This window comes from Neolamprologus multifasciatus, chromosome 6 (genome assembly GCF_963576455.1).
Source record: "Neolamprologus multifasciatus chromosome 6, fNeoMul1.2, whole genome shotgun sequence".
NCBI lineage: Eukaryota > Metazoa > Chordata > Actinopteri > Cichliformes > Cichlidae > Neolamprologus > Neolamprologus multifasciatus.
The window spans coordinates 18,834,336-18,857,219 of NC_140444.1; the positions used below are offsets into that span (position 1 = coordinate 18,834,336).

Sequence of the window (22,884 nt, forward strand, 5' to 3'; positions counted from 1 at the left end):
TAATACAGACAGGCTGTTCAGCTGATAATGTTACCGTGTTAACAACTCCTCGCTTCAGCTTTTGTTTCAACTTCTCTGTGGAAATGGCAAGAATGTGGGAATGTCTTTCCAGCAGATACATGCACTCACGCAGGCAAGCTGAAGCAGGGATACATGTGGCAGGCACTGTCAAAATTATGATTTTAACACACACAGACGTGCCCACCGAAACACTTTTGTGTGTACATAATAGCACATAATTACACACCCTCCCAGATCCTTATGCATACACACTTTTTCACTGCAAGCAAATGAAGTCTGATAAGAATATGATGACACACAAGTGGATAGGAAAGTTTTCCATCTCTTACATCAGTTTCTTCTTCCATTCCCTCTGGATCGGAATCACATTCACAAGCCCGGGCACACTCTGCCTCCTAGAATCACACACATCCGCGGAGGCTCACAAACACTCTCTCTTAACTCCCTGACACAGACACACATTTGAGCACACACAAAGACCTACATAGCAAGCCCCTCACTGCGATGCTTCCTTTTATTTGCTTCTTGAAGACTCTGCTCCGCATTGTACAGCTCGGCATTCAGCTCATCTGCCTTCCAGCATTACCTTAATGGCTGTCTGTGGGTTGAGCAATTTTACCCAATATTGCTAAACAAAAGCACTCTTTCTCACACTAGACAGGGATTCGAGACAGCTTAGTAGCCCTATGACTGGTTTTATCCACCTACACAAAAGAATCTTCAGTGCATTAAGTGGTATTGAGTTGAGCTGAATTAAATTGGCTTGAATGGATTTTGAATTGAACTGAACTGGACTGCGCACGGCGCAGCTAAATTGAATAATTCAGATTGTGTGGAATCAAGTCGGATTGGATAAACTCAAACTGAATCAATCTAGGGTGAGTCAACTTGATTAAAATTGGTTTAGCTTTGCCAGTCGATGTTCCAGGTGACAGCTCGGTGGACCGAACGATTTTATTATGTAGAATGGACTGACGCAATATCAGCGTGCTTTTGTTAAAAAATGCTGAAACTGCGTTTTGAACTCATGACATCTATAGAGGAAACAACTTACGAATCATCAAACACCTATCCAATGACAGGTCTGCAAACACACATAAAGAAAAAGCATTTTTATTCTTAAATCACAATCAGGCTTAAAGCAAAGGAGGTGAATGCTCAGAGTTAAAGTATTGGAATATAAAGATATATGTCTAATTATGAGTCTTAAAAAAAGATGTCTACATACAGTACATACTCTCAAAAGTGATTGTAACAGATCTAAGCTTCAATGTACAAACTTACAAAACCAAGGTGGCAAAAATCTACTCACTGGAATGTGCTTATAAACACCTATTATTGTATTGTACAGAGCAGGCGCCTGCGATATTTGCTTTAGAACTCAGCGCTGTGTAAGTCGTCCAATAAAAAAAGTGTCTCCCCCGCCCCTTACACACACACACACACTCACACACAATTACATCTTCCTCCGTCTGTCTTTCTCTTGATTGATCTCTTTGTTCTCCCTAAGTGGTTTCATCTCTTTTCATCACTCTCCATCTGGATCCATCTTTTTTAAAACGTGTTTTTAATGGTTCCAAACTTTCTTTTTTATAACACTTAATAGTTTCTTTAAATTTTACAAATGACTCTTAACAACCCTCTCCATTTCCTGCTCCCTCTTTTTTGTCTGTTTTTAGACCGTAGTTAAAATCAGCTTTAATCTTTGCTTTTCATTTTTTGGGGGGGGGGTTGGATCAAATTAAGCATGCTACCAAGGAACAAGCCTAAGGTGTGAATATCTGCACTGTGCAATATGGTTTATGCATTTTTGCCACTGGCGAATCAGAGCACATTTCTCGCCGGATATCAGCTTATTAGATCTTGCGTGAGTGCAAAAGACTGGCCCTGGTAGCGCTGTAGTCCAAAGCCAATGTTTTTGCTCCAGGCTACATGTAGCCATCTGTTTAGAATTGTTGGTGGAAGATAGATAAATCGGAAGATCGAGATGAAGACTGTAGAAGAGGAGGAGAGTAAATGAAAGAGTAGAAAAGAAATTCCTGGTTAGTACCACTAACTTGGGCGGGGGGCGGGGGGGGGGGGTAGTGGTGGCAGTGTGGGGTGGTTGTAGGAGATTTGGGTAGGTGGATGAAGAGAAATAAGGTGAGTGGGAGAACAGGCAATGCTTCAGTGAGTGGTGGAGGGAGATGTGAAGCTACAAAATGAAAATGCATTCTTAGGTATTGCCTAGGGGTGGAAAGCTGATGGGGGGGAGTACAGGGAAGGAGGAGATGGACTGAAAAAGATAGAAATGAGGTATATGGGTCTAGGGTTAGAAGTAGAAGAAGAGAGGAGGGAAGGAGGTTCACTTTGAGAGGAAAGCCAGCTCAGACTCTCCAGGCTATTTTGGTGTGAGTGTGTGTGTGTGCGTGTGTGTCAGGGAGAGACAGGGAGAGGGAAAGAGATGAGAGCTTTCTACCTGCCCTAATGAAAAAGTTACATAAATCTGAGTGGGCATGCCTCTGCCTGCAGCATTTCTCCATATTATACCACTGACCCAAACCTCTCCCAGTGCATGTGTGAGCGTATACGCTATGTGTGCGTGTTCGATCCTTGTAGAGTCTCACTTGCCTGTTCATGTCAGAAATAAACCAGAAGAGAGACACCTACGTAAATGTGCAGACACACTTACACTTACACACAGACAAAAAGATCTAGCTGACCCAAGCCCTAAGAAATAGCCAGTGTCTTCAAACAGAGATGTTAAATCAGGTTGACCTGTTTGACAGACACACATTTTCACACAGGCTGTGTAATCACACACTCTTGTTCCCTTGGACTTTGGAAAGGAAGAACTACCTCCATACGCATAAACTAACATGATTTATGTTCACATACAGACACTTAGAGCCAAAACGCAGTGAACGTGATGAATCAAACTACACTTAAAGTCAAAGACTTTCTCCTGATATAGCACAGTAATAGCAAGGCATTACCATAAAGCTCGTTCTTAATGGGTCAACAGTGCACAGGTACAAATCAGACATAGATTATTTAAGAGGTTCTCCTCTTGTTTCACAAATACAGCACGAATATGAAGATGGCAACTAACAGCACTTGAGGAAAAAGGGGGTAAAAGCAAAAAAAAAAAACCCTCACTTTTATTGAACATTACTCACATCCGCATATGCACACAGAAGCTTTAAACAAGCGCACTAAGAAACTGAAATCAAAGTCATGCAAATACGTCTTCCAATTAGGCCCCAAACAGGTTTCCATGGGATGAAATGGCAACCTCTAATTGGCTGGATAAAAGAATGCTCACATCCGAGCCGACAACTTGAGACAGCTTGGAAAATATACACATCCCTACCTGCATCCATACAAAGACGCACACAGGTGTACACTTTGTAAGCGCGGATCACAGACAATTTATTCATGGTTAGGGGAGTCACACACGGTATCACCGGTAAGATGAGAAGCAAGGGTAGAGTGTGTTGACACAGATATGGTGTATTGTCAGGTGCAGGCACACACACATGCTTGGGTCAGTCTCTTTTTAAAAGCGTGAATAAAGCTTTGGTCGTGGTGTCGTGTTAACATAAAAGCTTTCACGGCTGTTAAAAAGACCAGGCTTTGATTAGAATTTGATGTGTGACAGTGTTTTCTAATGCCGGCCTTTGCTGACAGCGGCCCTTTTAAATCCTGCAGAGCCTTTGCAGGGAGTTTTCTGTCAAAAATATGTTGAATCAACGATTTCACCTTAACATGCTCTGAAGGGTTTTTTTTTTTTTTTTTTTTGTTATTCTTTTTCTTTTCCCCCCTTTTTTTTCTCTGAATTCTCTAAAAGACAGATGTTAAGCGTGCTCACCATGTTTGCAGTAGATCTTTAGTAGATCTCAACCAAAAGGCAACCGCAGCAGCAGTAACGGTGTAGTTGTGGATGATCAAACATTGAATTTAAAATTGTTAACTGAATATCAAAAAAAAATGTTTTTTTAAATCTGATTAATAAGTCGCTCCTGCAAGAAAGTGTCTCTGTGTGACTTTTACAAAGTGGTGTTACTCTTACATGGCATGATCATTATGAATGGTTAAATAATTCATTTCTTATTCCCGTATGGGGATTTGTGTAGAATGTGAGATCTGGACTGTGAGGAATCCAAATTGCGCATATCGTGTCTGAACCCATGTAGAGATCAGTGAATGTATTTGTATCTACAAAGTGCTCCACTTAAACTCAAAGTTTTCAATATATATAGTGCTTAAGTCGCTGAAATATTTTGTACATTCGAGGTCTCGTTGCTGTCTTGTGAAAATTAGTTTTCAGATAAAGTAAGGGGATTAAATCCCCCTAATGGGCTGAAAAATACATTTCTTCCTTGAATAAGCTTTAAAGAGTAATTGGATTGTTGTCTCGTGGCTTAAAAGAAAGCTTGAAAGATCAATGCTTTCTAAAAACACATAGCTTCCTCTGCAGATGGACACCATGCAAGAGCTGTAGACTGCAACAGTTTCAGTATTTAAAAATTTATGTAGCTTTTAGGCATGAAAACAGGTTGAATTTCAGAATCTTCTACGCCAGCATACTGAATATGTAGTCTGGACTCTTGGTTGGTTACAAATGGCAATTTCTGTCAGCCTATTGGGCTAATGAGACTAAATTATTAATGAGTTGTGAAAATAATCCACAGTTAAGCCCTGAAGCCTGAAAACAGAAGCACTGAATCAGAACATAAAGAAAATGTGACAGATGTTATATAGATGGTTATATTTTAATATACCATACACAAATCCTCATAGACCCAAAATGAACCCTAATGAGGTTCCTTACTGACACCTTAAAAGTGCAATCTATACCTGTAGTTTTATGCTGCAGACAAACAGCATCTAAACTATTTTTACTGCATTAGCTGCGGAATAATTTGCACTTTTCAACATTTTTTAATGCCAAGAGTCGCATAATAATCAGGCAGACTTCTGAGTAAAAGGCTCTGCTGAATATGACTTCACGGGAGCCATTTCTTAACCCTAATGCCGAACTATAATTTTCAAAGGGGATTGCAAAAGCCAATGTACATATATACGCTTGAAGTGTGGTGTAAGGTTATCGATAGGGACGCTTTGGAGTCTCCCCTGCTTTCTAATTAACTCTCCTTCTTCCTTCTCCATCCGCTCAATGGCCCAACTTTGCACTTGGTCTCTGGTGTATCGAACACACACACGCGCGAACGTGCACCCGCAGACTCACACACGTTATCACACACTCGCATGCAAGAAGTCTGTTTGCATACCAAAAGCATACTTCACAGCTGAAAGAAAATGAAAGCCGTATTAATTATACAGTCTGCGTTTGTACACGCACGCGCACACACACACAAAGAAAAAAAGAGGAGAGAGTGAGGGAGCAGTTATTTTGTTTCTCCTATGCGTCAAAGGAGACAGAGTGCGAGAATGATTGAGTCTCTCTGCGTCAGGGAGAGAGGGAATGAGAAATAGTGCAGAGGGAGAGAAAGAGTTCACTGTCTTCTCTCTTTAATGTGCGTGTGTGTACGTGTGTGTGTGCCTGTACATCTTCGTGCGTGTCGTCTACCCAGTATAACGCCCCCTCTGTGTCCCCGAGCCACTCTCTGTCACTCACACACACTGAGACTATTGTCAAGACATTGGGCGAGGCACCCCAAGACATTTCTGTGGCACTGTGTCTGTCACGGGGGTGATAGGGCTGTAAAGGGGTTTGCACATGCACATGCACCCACACAGTTGTGTTTAAATCATTTTAAGACATTAAATTGACTTAATTTTTTTATCTGAAGGCTTCTCCTGAAACTAACCATAGCTGCTATTTGCTTAACTGCTTCCCTTCCCTAACCTTAAACTAAACCTGCTCACAAACCATGTCTTCACCTCCGAATTGTGCCCTAGTTATTATTGGGACTTGTTTATGGTTCCCAAATGGGAAGTTGGTCCCCACAATATGATGGTGTAAATACATTTATGTCCCCACAAAGTATAAACACACAATCTATAAGATCCACAACTAGTGTACAAATATGCCATTTTATATGTAGGCAGGTGAATTAATGTGGCAGTCGCCTGGAGTGCAGAGCACGCATGTGTGAGTGTGTGTTTGTACTTGTGCGTGCCAGAGTTATAGCATACGCATATGTGGGTTGTGATTATGTGTGGCAAGGCCTATGTGGTGTACGTGCTTGTTTGTATCTGACAGCACATTAGGCAAAGCTATCTTTAACCTTGTAAAATGAGTGACACTGATTCTAAACTGACAGGATGGATTTCAGTTTGCCATGGCGCTCCATCGTGTCAGCCTCTGTCAGCTCAGCCCGTCCGCCCATTTCACAAAAGACAGGAGCGTCACAAAGGAGACAAAGTATATGTGAGGGGGAGGTAGAGAAACAACGAGAAACAAGAAGAAAATGAGAGGTTTATGGAGAAAGCTGGGAAAGATATGACAAATGAAATAGTTTGGAAAGTCGGGGAGGAAGAGCGGTCTTGTTTGACAGAGAAAGAATGCCGCACCAAAAGAGCTGAAAGTGTAAACGAGGCAAAAGAGTGTGAAGGAGAAAAAAAAATGGGAGTGTGAATCGAGGTAGAGGTGGTGGAGGGAGCAGGGGGAAAGAGACCTTGCTCTTGTAGTCGGACGTCTCTGAGGTCCTTTATTGACTCTATCTATTGTTCACAGCAGCACTCCTAATCACTCTCAACAGGGAGGTTGTGTTTGTGTGTGCCCGCGCGTGGATGTGTGATCTTGTTTGCGTGATCTTGTTTGCCAGCCTTCTACAGAAAGTACGTATCTTTCGCCTCATCCTCACTTTTACTCTTTCATACACTGTCTCCCACAGAGAAGCTATTGTTCACTCTTCATCTGGTCAACCTTAATGGACAATAGCAGTGGGTGGGAAAAGCCTGTTCCTAACACGCATACTATTAGTCTAATGGTACAAATTCTCACACACACTCACACTCACACACACACACACACACACACACACACACACACACACACACACACACACACACACACACACACACACGAAGACAAATGGGCAGTAAATACCATCTAAATAGCAGGCATACATATGTATGGTCTGTCTTACTCACTCAGGCACACAGAAGGCCAGTTGTACGCGGCCATCCTGTTTGCATCTTTTTTAACAATGACTGCTGTCATGGATATTATAAGAGATGACTGTTTTAAGGACTAGCACTGGAAAGTGATGAACACCACCAGCACACACACACCAACAAAGGAGCTAATCTGAATCATGGGCATTTGTCCGGTAAGCCTCGTTTCACATCTCACACTATGAGCCTTTGTTTCTGTTTTGTTTTTTTCCCCTATAGACAGCCACGGCTGCACAAAAGGATAAACATTTCAAAGGGCCGATGCTGTGAATAGAGTCAATGATTTTCAATGTGTATCTGCAGGGTGGAGAGCCCAGATGGAGACAGGGAGAAGGGAGAAAGCACAATGCCAGAGTGGACAGATTGATGGTAATAAAGCTGTGGTGGATGGCGAAGCAGTCGATCCACATGCAGCGAAACAGTCTCTCTGCCTGTCTGCCTCTGCACAAACAGTCATCCACAAAATACCTGCAAACATCCACCCACTTTAAATAACTAGTTAGGGCTAAAATGGTGCACAACTGACTCACGGTTTTATTTCTAAATGGAGCCAATAAGAGAAAGTGATTGAAGTTCACAAAGCTTCAACAAATCACAAACGTGCCTCGCACAAAGCAAAAACTGTTAAGCGGGACAGGCGTGTCAGAAGTCAGCGAGGCTCGTAGTTCCAGTGTTTGCCACCGGAGGGCTTGCAGCAGACTGCAGCATTCTGAAGAGGAGTGTGGAGAGAGGGAGCGAATGGGTCCGCATAGTGCCGATCAGATGACCTCGCTGCTGCAGTTAATGTTCTCTGGCGCTCAAACACAAGGCTAAGGCTCTCCCTCATACCGCGGGGCTGTTGTACAACAAGCTGTTGTGGTGGTAGGGGTGGTGTTGTTTGAGGAGTGCGAGTGTGGTTGTGTGTAAGTGTGTATGCAGGAGGGGAAAAGATTAGGGGAGTGGAACAAGAGAAGGTGCTGCTGTGAGGGGAAAGAGGGAGCGTGACACCAAGAAGGTAACATGTTTCTAAAGCACTGCTCAATTTCTGTAATCCGGTCTTTCTTTCTTCTATACCCTTCTCCCCATATTTCTCCTTTTTCTTTGCCTCCTTTCTCTTTGTCCCACTCTCTTGCCCTCTGCGTCTCCCCCCCCCCCCCACGCCCCTTAATTTGCCCCCTCATTTCTACTGCCGCACTTGCCCCCCTTTTTCTCTACCTCATACCCCCTATCCCTCCCTCTTCTCCCTTTCTCTCTCTCTCTCCCTCTCTTCTTTTTCTCTCTGCAGTGCAGCACAGTGATTATCATTCCTCTCACAGAGTCAGGCCTGATAGTCAGATACTGCTGAGCACCCTTCTACATCACCTGCTTCTAGAGGGAGCAATGGAGAGCGAGAGACTGAGACAGAGGAAAGAAGAGAAAGGAAGAGGGGAGGGAAAGAGGGAGAGAAGATCGGTGAACTGCAGAATGAGGGGAATGAAAGAAGAAAGAGGAAATGAAAAGGGGAGAAAGTGGGGGGTGAGGGAACAAAGGGTGAAGGAGAGCAGAGAAACATGGGAAGGGAGGGAAAAAGCAGAAGCATGGATAAGGGAGGATTGCTGTTACTGCAGAGGTGGTCCCACTGCAACATACATGCTGCATAGTTATAGATGTGTTGTGAGTGTGTGTTAAAGTGCACACCTGCAAGTGTGAGTGTGAGCAAGCGTGGCTGAAGTGTGCATTTCTGGCATCAGCGTGGAAGCTATGAATGTCTGTGCGAGTGCGTGAGTGTGCGCTGTGATAATAAGGCGCCTTGACTCATCAACATCACTGGGCCAGACAGCTGAAGAAATGCCACTCATATTGCTTCATCCCTCCCTGAGCTGAGTTTCAACCTGCTCCAAACCATTTTGTGCATTCTGCAAATGCCACAACAGTCTCTCCCTCTGAACAACATTCTTCATCTCTTCTTCACTTCTACTTCAGACAGTCTGTGGTCATGCCGAGGCTTTTCCTTTTATTATTTTATATTTACCTCGCTACAAATGCTGATTAACAGACATTTTTTTTCCTCATCCCACCTTTGATCAGTTGTTCCATCCATCATCTGTCACTCCCCTCCACGTAGTCTCTTGACACATGTCTGTACCTGTCTGCTTGACCCAGCGGTGACACTGCGTAAGCAGGATGTCTGCTCTTTTCAACATAGCCTTAAGAAACTGCATTATGGCACTGGAAACGTCACTCCATTACACCACTAAGGGCTTGAACAAAGTTGCAGATCATTTCTATATTTAAATAACCAGTTTAAATATATCATCGTCAAATAAATTGTTAACCCGTCTGTCCTGTTTGCGCAGTAACTGAAAGATGCTTTCTGTCAGTGTGCTTCACTGTTTCCCCTCCTCAGTGGCTTTGATGCATAACTTAAAGTATGACCACATGCACGCTGGCTGTCTGCATTAGCACAACATGATTTCTAAACGGCAGCAAAACAAAAGAGCAGAAACAAAGGTCATTTTCACTGATCAGCATTCCGGATATGAAGTCTGGACTATACCCATGTGGTGTCAACAGGAGCATATTAGTTTTCAGTGTGTGCTCTGGTAGTATAGTGCAATATCACCTTACGTATTCCACACAGCTATAGCTGTAATAAGCATTAGGCTGACATTTTATCAGGTCTGGTATTTTTTTTAGATAGTAAATAAACTTCCAGATTATAAGAATCGAGATAAGGTGATATTATCTGTTAATAAAAAATAGCTATGTTGAATGATCTGCACTTTTAAGGCATTTTTAATCCTTTATCGTGCAACACTAGTCACAGTAGAGCTGGCGTATGAAGCTCACCGCCCATCATGAGCAACTTAGGGTTGACCGTCCTGCCCAAGGTGGAGGGGCCAGGGACTGAACGGCCAACCCTGTGATTTTTTTTTTTTTTTTTTTTTTTTGACAGCTTTGTGGAGAACCAAAGAATAGATCGCTATTTACTTTAGTCATTTGTATATTAAAGGCTTTTTAGAGCAATGTACTCGTTTAATCACTAATCTTTTTTTTAACTGATTATTAAGTCATTACTCATATTATGCTTAAATGCCAGGGTTATTCTAATCATTCAAGAGGTCATCCTGCCCACTAGAGCTGCTAAGCTTCTTAAAGAATTCCATAAATCTGGTCTTTAATTAAGACTTTCAGTATCCCACATCAGTCACACAATCCAATTTCTGGCCTAAAAATATCTTATTTTAAAAATATTGATGCACGCCATCAAACGTAACGTGTTCTCAGGATTAAATCACGATTCAAGGATCGCTGCCAGGGAAATTACACCGCGGCACCCCTCAGTCAACGTAAGGAAAATTTCAGGTGTCTGGAGGGAGCGATTACAAACAGGATGTTTGTTGTCTGCTTGATTGACGTTGGACTCAGTGAATAAACCGACTTTGGCCTGTTTCAAAAGAACTATATTAACAACACGGGAAAAACACTTTTTCTTTCAACATCCAGTTTTTTTATTTTTAGCAAACAGCAATAAATGCAAACATGCAGCAATATGTTGGGCAAAGACAGATGAAAGTATAATCCATCACAACACTTTTGATGCCGGGCAGTAGGACCGGCTAACGTCATTATGAATTATAAAGATAAAAATTAATCATCATCAACACTAGCATTTCCAGCTCTCAGTCGATAAATTTAATATTTGTTCTGTCACAGCCTGTTACATTTTACACTTCTTTTCATAGTTTTGTTTTCTTGAATAAAAGAAAGAAGCCACAAAGAAAAAAACCAATTATTATGGTCATTAAGTATGTTTAGCCGAAACCTAATTACACTGACTTTTATCAATTGTCAGTTCAGAAGTTAAAAGCTATCATCAACTCTTTTAATGGTTAATGATTTTATGTTATGTTTCAGTATTTAAAAAGTCATATCAGTCAATCCGTCAAATGAATTATTTTACATTTTTTGGTCTGTATTTACTGACCGTGTCTCACTCTGCCTCCATGCAACATGATTTGAATAAATCTGTGCTCATGATGGGAATTTGTTCCCCTGTCTATGCAATGTTACAACCCAGTACACTTGGTTTCTAAAGATTAGCCGCAGTGGCTCTTCACCTGTACAAAGATGATGTCAAACATCAAGGAGAACGAGCAGAGAGCAAAAGGGAACTGTGGCTCCAGTCCTACAACCATATTTGTAGTTTTGGTTTATGCATAAGCCGCATCCTGTCAGTTCATTATGCAGACCAGAGTGTACCAGGGCATAAACAAACACAAACACGGTCTCACATCCAAATGCTCTCTCTCTCACACACAGACACACACACACACACACAGACAAGAATCAGATGTGCAGATACACACATGTGTTGAATATGCAGACACATGTAACAAGAAGAGAGGGAGACTGTTAATTAACTAGAGCTCGTTAATTCTCTTTGAACCGACAGCAAGGAGGTTTACACACTAATTACCTTGATGACTAAGCCAACCTGTGCACGCGCACACACACATTCTACAAACACAGACGCACACGCAGGTGCGACTACTCTCACAGGCTGACATAACACATCTTGCAGGTTTTGAAAGTCTCACACTCGTACACGGCTATCAAACACAAACATAAATGTGAGAAGTCTCACTCATATGCATATACACACACTCACACACACAGTCTGCAACACGGTTTTTGCCCTGAAATGAAAGCTATATTAGGAACTCTTTTTTTTTTTTTCTCTTCAGAGCTGCAAGATACAGATGGTTAAGTTTATTCTTAGTTCAGACCCATCATGCTTCCTTTTGATTCACTCTTTCGATCTGCCAGAAATAACTTCAGACCAACTTCCAGGATGGTCATATGTTTGTACAATATAGTTGCATTAAATCCACACACACATATGAAAACATAATTGATCAAACGCAGACACTCACACTCGCTCACTTTGCTGCGCAGATGAGCGAAGCTCCCATGTCAGTATTGGACTGTAATGGCCCGTGTCAGATTAGGGGGAAGGTTTTTTTTTATGTCCTCCGTCAGACTCAATTAATACTCCATCAGGCATGAATTCATAGGCCACACTGGACCTTAGCCAGTTCATCCATGCGTGTGTTTTGAAACTAATAAATGTGTTTTCACATTCAGTTGATATTTCAGTATAGCACTATGTTACTTATTATAATAATGAGACTTTTTTGAAGTTCCTCCTCCAAATTAGAGAAAATGCACATGTAAACACAAAAGTGCTTTTGTCAGTCAGGTTGTAAAACATCAAGGAGGTTTTTCAGTGCAAAGGTAGAAGCTGGCAAAGAGGCAAGGAGAGAGTAGGAGACACATCGCAGGTATAAGCAAAGAAGGCGGAGATGTGAAAAGCTTTTTAAGAAATCCATATTCACAAAAAAAAGATGTTCAAATGGTTACTGGGTAGCAGAGGGAGAGTGAGAGCAAAAAGGAAAAAGTGAGATGACAATGTGAAGTAGCAAGAGGAGCTGAGGCAGAATGTGTAGAGTGTGGAGTCATAGAATGTAATGACTAGAAGATGCCAAAATATGGGATTTGGCAAAAGAAAAGAAGCGAGGTTTGTCAATGAGGCTAAGGCAGAGGATGTGAGAAGACGCTGGAAAAGGGGGTTTGGGGAGTGCAGAGAAGTTATGGGTCAATAAAGCCCGCTGTGGGGAAGCAGAGAGGGACTCATAACGAGGTCAAGGACACATCATCGATCGCCACATCATAACGCTGACTGGCAAGGAGAAAGGATTGAGGAGGAGATGGAGGAAGTGAACAGGAGTCACGGAGGACAGAGGGAGAGCTATGCTACAGCTGTGGAGAGCGGGCGACTGTAGAATTGGCCGAAGCGAAGAAGGGGGAGAAGCGGGAGATAAGTAGAAAATAAAAAATAACAAGGATGAAGGAATGAAAGGGGGCAAGTCTGGCCAGAAACAAGGTTAGAGGGAAATTGAATTAGACGGAATCATGACTGAACAGATCAGATCTGTAATAAAACACACACAGAGGAGCAACCCGCACCAGTTTTGCAATAAGCTGCTGCTCACGCTTTGTGAATCAAGGCGTGCTCTGTGTTGCAAGCTGGATTTCTACACTTACACAGTAATCCTTCCCCCTCTCATGTAGCTGACATGTTACATTTAAGCCACAGAGCTAAGAATCTCATATTCAGAAGTACAGCTCTAAGAAAAAGTTTGTTAAGCCTTTGAAAAGACCACGATCTCTACATCGATTGCCCATAAAATGTTATCTGATCTTCATGTGACAATTATAGACAACCGCAGTCTGACTAGACTAGCAACACGCAAACAGCTGTGCTTTTCACGTCTTTATTGAGCACACTAAGTAATTGCTCAATAACCACATGAAGAGGACATGAAGAGTTTGTGTGCTGAATCAGATCTTTCGACACAGCAGCCTCAGCTTTATACTTTATAGTTACTGCTCAATTAGCAAAGGTTGCTCACACGCTAACTTTCTTAGCATAGTAGCTAATATAAAACATATTGACAGTGTTATTGTTACTTGTCATCTCAATATACCTCTGTTTTCTGACAGCTTTGCCCTCCTGAAACAAAATACCTAGTTGCACAAAAGTACGATTATTACCTCTTTTCTTAAGTTGTGTATTTCCTCACTCAGGTAGATGTAATGGCACATCCTTGTTGTTATTGAACACAATCAAAATAGAAGTGATTTTTATTTTATTCTGGACATTTTTCAGATTGAAAAGGGTGAAATGTCAACTATGCAATTATACTGGTTGAAATATCTTCTATTGTGTAAGATAGAGAGCGTTTTTCTCAGCTGGGCAAGAAAAGAAATTAACGGATTCAGGAAAGTGCTTCTGAACAGCGGACTGTGTTTTTAAAGTTGCCCAGTCTTTTATTAGGGGGCAAGTTTGTTTTGTCAAAGCCATACATACTCTTGTGGCCTTGTGATCAGAAATTATTATAATTTTTCATCATTATTTTCATGAAATAAATCTGTGATCATGAAAACACATCCTGCCGTAATGTTGAGTTAATATTATTTTATGATCAGAAGTAGAAAAGTTTTGACAGCCTGTTAAGTGAACAGAGGATTTCTTTTTGTCAACACCTGTGATGTCGGAAAACACACTTATTATTACAAGTTCCCACATTTTCTTGGCAGCCAAACTATTTCTTACTCATGTTCTCGCTGACTCTTTACACCCAGCTTCTACTCATTTATCCACTGTTCCCTCTCTGAGCTGTTGCCCCCTGTTTGAATAAGTGGAAAAGAGGTTGAGCTGCAACTAAGTGAACGCTCTAAAAATACATTGCTCCGTCTGTAGAGAGTTAAAATGAAGCCACCGAGGTTCCAAGAACTACTGGTTTTCCATTAGATTCCAATATCTCGGCTCTTTCCTCACCCTTGCACGTGCCTCCCATCTCTGTTGCCTGAGTCACTTTTTCTCATCCCCATTTTATCTCAACGATGTTAAGAAGTGGCAGAAGAAACACGTGCTCCATTAATTTCCCGTTTCTCCTTAATTAATTTTGCTGTGTTCCCCTCTCATCTTGTCTTGTGCGTTCATTAGGTGAACTCACTCAAATGTTTCTTTCTGCGCGCGCTTGTGTGTGTGTTTGAAAGAAAAGGAAGATTTGGTACAGTCCAGACTTTTATTGCAGCCCTCCATCAGTTTTTCTCCCCGATTATCCTGAGGTGACTTTTTGAGCTGACGTTTTGTCCACCCTAATCTGCTTCCGTCCTCTGCTCAGTCACTTCCTCCCCATACGCTGCATGTTTCAAAGCAGATTTAGGTTGAAAGGGATGTAATTTTGTGACCAGATAAATGAGCATGAAAGGGGTTTGTGGGGGAAGGGGGGTTATATAGAAATGGGCTTCCTGGTCCCTTCAGGCCAGACAGCGTCGTTTAACTTTCACTGATAGCCTCTCAGCGTGAACTTATAACAATCTTTATCCTCTCTGTCTCGCCCCAAAGTGAAAACCTAACTAGACTGGGGTGATTTGAGCGTTAAAACTGGAGCAGGTGCGACGCTTAGTTAGCATGAATGATGTAATTCACTCCTGAAACCACTTACAATGTAAAACTAGATTATTTGTTATTGATGGGAGATGGTTCAGTGGTTTGTGTCGCAAGGATGCGTGCAGCCTATTTTTGAAAGTTGCAGTTCTTATTTATTTTTTGCTATTCAAATATTCATTTCTACATTATGATGAGTTGGCTTACTTCTAAACTAAGATAAAATGAAGGATAACACTTGTCAGATCTTTTGATATCTCATATCTCTGGAACTGGATGTAAATTGTTTAAAGTTGTTCACAAATGTGTAGTTTTACATTCTTATTTTTTTTAATTAACCCTTTAATGCCTAGTGTATTATATTAAAATGCATTTTTTAGACTTCTACATCATCTGTGTCAACCCTCCCCACTCCCCCGAAAAACCAAAATAAATCTCACAATACATTTTAAGCAATAAATAACAAAAATAGAGGTAGAAAATGCCAGGTGTAGCAAATGTGACATAAATTAAAACTCAGGCTTTAAGGATTTAAATAAATGCAGTGGATTTTAGTGAGTAAGCTAGTGTGAATTCCACATACACAGCAGGATGATCTAGTAGAGACTGGCTTGAACTGAATACGCTGCCTGTCATTCATTTTGAAGGGACATGTCACCCTTTGCGCCAGAGGAGCTGTATGAGTCTTTGGATACACAGACAAGCCTTTTTAACTGGAAAGCACATGCACCACCGAGGCCTTTTTTGCAGTTTCAAAAGAGTTAACCACGCTCAGACTGAAATTTAATGGCCTCTTCCTTTGTGCATGTTCCACCATTCCAGCACATTTCCGAAAAATCTGACCTGCTAGTATTTGTATCTGAGAGACAGACAGAAAAACAGAAGGTCTTCACCCCGGCTTTTGCTTTAGTCAAAAGCATAAAATTTGTGCATGTCCGTTTTTTCTTGCTGTCAATGAGAAAGATGTAAAATGTCACCAGACTCATCATTTAACATCCTTCTCTTATTTCAATACAGTGCTGAATGTTGTTTGTGAGCTTGAACTTTATATTACCCAGCTGCTACTACTAGGCACCATTCCAGATTGAAAAGAAACTCTCTCTGGCCCGTCCAGAGGTTTGTAAACATCAACCATGTCCAGAAGCCTTAATCTAAACTGGGATTAAAGGCCAACTGAAAACTTTGAGGGAGTGCAATGATTGCTTGATAACTATTACCCTGCATTGTAGCAGCTAAGCCCATAATCAAGGCGAACATCCTCCGATAATCCCAATATGTCTTTGCAGACCCCTGCCCAACAGCCTAATCCTCAGATTTAGAACCTCAGATTAGGAATACTGGATGATTAATCTCATATTGTGCATGTGTGTCTGTCTGTTTTCTGCAGGGGACCCTTCGCCGGGTGACCTTCTCGGTAGTGAGCCAACCACAGGACGGTGGTTGCTATGACAGTGGCCTGGAAGACTCGGAGACTCCGAGTAGCAAGAGTTCATCAGGGCCTCGGTTGGGAGCCCTGCCGCTTCCAGAGGAAGGCTACGAGCGAACCACACCTGAGGGCAGCGTAGGGGAGGAGGAGCATGTGGAGAATGGTACACACATGGCGCATTAGAGCTCAAAAAGGCCGAGCGATGCATTTACTTGTATATGTTTTACTTTGCTTGGACATGTTGATAGACACTATGTCTCTCATTTTCTCTTTCCCTATTTCTCTCTCGCACCCCCTCACCTCCTCTTTCTATGCCATAAAAACACACAATAACACTTTCATTAAAACCTCGGCTTGCTGTCAAGGCCTCGGGAATCTTTTCAGTCTTTCACATGATGGAAATCTGTTTTATACAAAAAAGCATTTGTTCTGTGTGTGTCTGTGTGTCTCTGTGTGTGCATGCACTTGTCCCACATATACAGAGTGTTTCTGAGTAATATGTGAAGGGTTTTTTTAATAAAAGCTAATGTGTGTTAGTATGTTATGCCAGAGAACTATCCCTGGCCTTGTCCAAGCATCCGCTTCACCAATGAAATTGTGTTTTCACCTTTTTGTGCAAAGTCTTTGTCAAGGATGGCAAGCAACAAAAAAAGTTATTCTTTTGATTTTTTCACTCGTCTTTCCTCTGTATATGGTCATGCCAGGGCCGCAGCAACATCGGCAACAAGCCAGGGTCACTGTGACCTTGGTGAATAACTAGTTCTGTGGCTTTCAGTGAGTTTCCAGTTCAATGCCGCTTCTTGCCAGTGTGCGAAATCTTGAGGATTTTGTTGAGTTTAATAAGTTTTTGTCACGGTCAGATGGAGAGACGAATTGAACAGAGAATTCATTGTGTTGGCTTTAATTATACTGCACAAGTATGTTCTTGTTTGGTTTCACATGAAGTTACTGCTGCCGCTCTACATATTCAGTAAAACTTTGCTGGCAGATTACAGCAGAGATATCTAATTTCTTGCGGTAAATTCAAGTGAAGCTAAAGTTAGAAGCTTTAACAGGAAATGAACACATTACAAGACATGACAAGACAAACGACTGGTTTTGCATACATAAGGCTACAATACATCAGCATTAAATCTCTGGTAGCCTCGCTACCCTTTGGAAAAAGGCACTGGAGGAATGTTACAAATGCACATCCAATCAATTCCTTCCACATAAAGAAATTTAGTCTTGCCATTCAAATTCCTGATGAATTTCCTTTTCTTTTCAGTATTTTTTTCTTTTTCTTTTTTTTTTTTGCTTTGACCTCATCTTTTACCTTTAATGTAATGCTGAACCGCACCTGATTTTTTTTATGCATTCTTTGGATGTCAGCAGTTTTTCTTTTTGCTCCAGCAGCATTTTTCCTTTAATTCAACCCCCTCCTTTGCAACCTTTGTCTAAAACCATCTTTTTTAAGCTATTTTCTGGCTTCCTGTCGCATTGTTCAACTCTCCTTTCTCTCTGGTACTTTTTATTTCCTTGTCTCCTCATCATTTGGTGGTCTAGTGTGTGGCACCGTGAGTCAGTTCATTGTGACATTCCCCTTTCACTCTCTTTTCGCCAGTGTTTTCATTGTGATATATTACTTGTTAAATTAAGGCAGAGATGTCATTTAACTTCTTTTGTTTCTTTCTTCTGTATCCAGATGCTAGACAGCTGCCAGATGTAGCTTTGACAGGGAAGTGTACCAGGGAGTGTGATGAGTTTGGCCATTCTGACACTTGTTGGATGCCTGTCCGCTCTTCGGCACGGCCGCGTCAGCGCCACGGCAGCGACCCACCACGACTCTCGACCTTTGCCCCCGGAGATGACAACAATAATCTTCGCGGTAACGACCATGAGAGTGACAGTGAGAGTGCGGGAAGTGCGGGGAGCTCCGAACCCGGAGTGGTCGTCAGTGGAGAAGGTCAGAGATTACCTCTAGCCAATGGGGATCCGCTTGGCACCCTGGGTAGGGGAAACCACAACAGGAATATGGGTGATCACAACCGTAACCTTCTTAACCGCAAGATGACTTCTGCATCCTACGACACATTTAGCAGTGCTGGTTTTGGGAGACGCCAACAAGAGGAGGGAGGGGGAGAAGGCCAAAACCCACCTGAGGTCATACCACTGACGCGGACAGGAGGGGACTACAAGACCACATCCTGCCTGACCTTGTCACGCCGTGAGGTCTACCTGTGACATCCTTGCAGTCCTTACCACTACTCCCTTTTCCGTAACAAGAGGGAGGATTAAAACTTCACTGGCAAGTCATCAGCGTGAAAGGACTTGGAACCTGGGAAGATGTGAAACTGTCAGAAAAGATGTTTTCCAAAAATACTTTTTGATTCTGACTAATATTTATAGGCCCTTAAATGTAGAAAAAAATTGGATCAACTCCTAGGAGAACCCTGAACAGAAAGAACACTTTCTAAAGCATTTTACTAAATACTGGTGAAAGTTACCTACAGGCAAAGCTCCTCTTATGACAATGTGGAGGAGGACAATCTTCTCTTCTTTTTACCTGAATCTGATGCATGCCTGACCCTATCCCACAGAGGGAACTGTATGAAGAAGAAAGAGGCGGAGACGGTGTAAATTCTGATGCTATAAATTCCTGAGTGCGTATAAAAACTGAGTCTACAGCAGACCAGATTTGGACTCAACTGGTGAGCCATCTGCTGAAAAACCACAGAGGTTTCATCCAGTCAAAACAGATTAAAAAAGAAGTGACGGGTCTTTGATTGAGTTATTTGAATCTAATTCAAACCAATCAATTTTTCTAATGTCTAATCAACTGTATCATAACACAAGAGGGGGATATTAACCAATCAAACTGCTCATCTCTTGAGGATTTTCTGTCATAAATAGAGCGTAAAGTACCACCCGAGTGTGATCGCCGTAATGTTACACACTAGAAAAAAACGTCAGTTGTTTAAAACACATACGATTCAGAACAAACAGCAACAATGTGAAAACAGACTTTTCTTACGATCAAATGTAATTTTTCAGAATACAGTGTCCTCATAGTATGTCAGTAGTGCCACAGTATTCGGGCGTGTGTGAGAATACATGTTTATTATTTTACCTTTACACCCAGTCTGTATGTATATAGTGTATGTCAGTATTTGATAAAACAGCAGCGTTATCTCTCCGCTGCTGTCTTTCGTTGAGTAGACTGGGGTGCTTAGTTCATTGCACATCTACGGTATCCTAACGGTGTTCATGTATGATAAGTGTTCTCTCACGCACACGCGGACACATATGCACTCATACGCATGCAAGCGCTCATACACTGAGCATAGCATGTAAACACAAACATACAGTGCATTTACAGAATGTGGACGTGCATAAGGCCACCGTTTATGACACGAGTCAGTGGCTGTGTAACATAAAGTATGTAATAACCTGCATTAACTTTCATACAGAAAAAATTAAGAACAGGCAAACACAACACACACATACACACAGCATATTTAAACACAAGTCATATAAACGCAATGCGTAGTTCATGTGCACTATGTATGTATGTGCTTTTTTATCATAATTTTTTAACATTATCATTGAACTAGCTGTAGCATTTTGCCTGCTCCCCTCCATCCAGTATTTAAACATGAAATGTATTTAATGATTATTCATCTCTGACTGATGTGTGAGACTGCATTAAAGGGAATTTCAGTGACATCTACTGTAAGTGACGATAGACAATGTGAAAACCGGAGCTATTCTGCTGTACGTAGGACTCATAGAAAAGACCAAACGTCTATAGCTTCTGTAAGAAAAAAAGGAAAGAAAAAAACTGCATGAAAGAAAGATTATGCTAACTTTTTTTTCCTCTCTTTTTTAAACCACATGCTTTTTTGAATACCACGCCTATTTGGATACATCTGTACTAAATGTGTGTGCTCGCGGGGAAATGGAGATAATGATTGCAGCAAGGGAGTTAGTTTCAGTGGATGAGATCGTTTCTTCTTTATCGTGGAGAGAGTTTGAAGTAACCTTGGGCCCTTTCGCTCACTTTGGCACAAAGGATGCCAGAGGCTATATATATATAAATTAAAAAAAGAACATAGTGAATTGGGAACGTAAGACTTGTGCTGCGACCCGTTTCACCGTGCAGTGCTGACCTGAACACGCCCATACTGCTGTGCTGAACTGCACAGATAACAGACTCCTTCACATTTTGTCCTTCCCATCAGCTACTACACGACTTCGACACACTCTGCTGCATTGGGCTAAAGAGTGGGTGTGGATTGAGGCCAACACATCTTAATTCCCATCATCAGTGTGTGGCTCAGTGGTGTGATAGGGATAATAGGGTTAGGTCGTCCCTGTGGTCTTAATGAGTTTCTTTTCTCCTCTCTTCTCCTCCCTTGATCTGTTCTGATCTCATTAATGTCTGGATAGAGGAATGTAACACTGCTGGAAAATTGCCAGTGTGTCTCTTAATTTTTCTGGTTGTTTTCGGAACATAAGAGTGAACTGAGACATTTAAAAAAAAATGTGTAGTAAGGTTCAGCTTACTCACAGAGTCGCGGCTTGACTGTCACCTCACTGAAAGGTAACTGGACTGGAAATGAAGCAGGAATCATTGCGACACCTCCTTAGATTTTACAAGGATAAGAACAGCTCCGTGTGTGTGGATACACTTTGTATACCTGTATATATCTTTAACTTTCCAACTCTGTAAAAAACACTCTTTAGCTTCAGGTCCACTGATGTATTTACTCCCAACGCCTTCATTACTCCCATATACCCCAATATGGCTGTTTACTGAGCTCTGTTTTTGATGGACTGTGCTGAGGATGTAACGAAATTCAAAGCCTAACATTTGGGATTTTTCGCTTCTTGGAGACTTCATGGGGATTGAAAACAATCATAATATCCTGCATGGTATGTTCTGAGAGACAAAAGGACACGTGCTCATTCTCTGGGAGAATGAGTTGAGATAAATGGTTTTCAGACCCTTAAAGGGCATCAAGAACCCGTGGAGAAACCAGTTTGTGAGTTTTGCAAAGAGACTCTTGAGACAGCCCTGCCTTTTAAAAGTGGCAAATATTTCTTCAAACTGCTGTTTTATGGCAGTTCCATGATGGCACCTTTCAAACACTTAAGAGTGGATTTAAGGGAACTTTATGTAAATGAATCTGTGTGGGTGTGTCCCTTTTTTTTTATACTGCACGTTTAAACATGAAGATGTTTCAGTCTACTGCAAAAATGAAGAGGGGAGAGAGACAGAGAAAGGCATCATGTCTGAGATCTGCCACCTACTAATCAAGACACTTTTGAGAAGAGACACTTCAGTGGACGCCATGTACCTGTCATCCCCCTTGTGCTGTTACCCTAGCCATGTACAAATAAAGTACACTGTAGAACAGACAACTGGAAACCATAACAAACGATGGCATGCTTAAGGTTCAAATCTGCACTTGATAAAAAAAAAGGAAAAAAAATGTTATTTTTGTTTTCCTCTTCTTTGTTTTCATTACCTTAAGGAATTGGCTCTGTTTCTTTGCCAATTCCCCCCTGTAATTACATAATGAACTAATTGCATTTGCTATGATGTGGAAGAAGAAGAAGAGCTCTTGACGAATGGTTTGGTATGAAGATTAATCATGTAAAAGTTTGACTTTGACATTAAAAACTTCAGACATACCCATTGGCTGTTAGCACTTTCACTCTGTTCTCAGATTATTTCGCACAGTAACAATGAGAGCAACAGCAGGTGTGACACTTGTAATGACACCAAGCAAAATAACTTGCAATATTTTTTTTTTTATCAAGAACTGAGGCAAATGTTGGCAAATTTATTCATACCTACATTTATGACTGCAGATTTTTGTTTTTTATTCATAGCAGTGAACTGATTACTGGTTGGTAATGGCCATCAATAAAGTCATTACTTACAGCGAATGGAAGCCTTACTTGAAAGTGGTACAAAACTGGAGACAAGGCAATCTTTATTCAAGGTCAGCTTGGTCCAAATTCTCAGTTTCATAACAGCAAGTTGCAGTTAAACACTTCAGAACAATTTTCTAAGCAGGCTGAAATGTGGAGGTCATTCTCTCATTTACATCTTCCAAAGTCAAGAACGCCCAGTGAAGTTTAGCTTTCGTCTGCCTTCCTGTTGAACCAACAGCACCACTGTCACAAAATTATATGTCATTTTTGCAGCTGGCTGATATCTGAAAATTAGATTATCACAAAAAAAATAGGTTTATCACTAAAAGGTGGAACAATCTTATCAACTTTGAAATATTCTGCACTGGACCCTGTTACTAGAAAAGTTTAAAATGTAGAAGCAATTTGGATT

General features: G+C 41.4%; 1 protein-coding gene across 1 annotated transcript in view; it reads left to right on the forward strand.

Moving 5' to 3' along the window:
• pcdh7a (protocadherin 7a) overlaps positions 1-22,226 on the forward strand; it is a 42,921-nt gene extending 20,695 nt beyond the window's left edge. Inside the window, exons 5-6 of the mRNA XM_085163062.1 lie at positions 16,512-16,713; positions 18,235-22,226. Coding sequence (XP_085019188.1) covers positions 16,512-16,713; positions 18,235-18,773 — 741 coding nt within the window. The 3' untranslated portion in view covers positions 18,774-22,226. The remainder of the gene's footprint in view (positions 1-16,511; positions 16,714-18,234) is intronic.
• Positions 22,227-22,884: the final 658 nt, after the last annotated feature.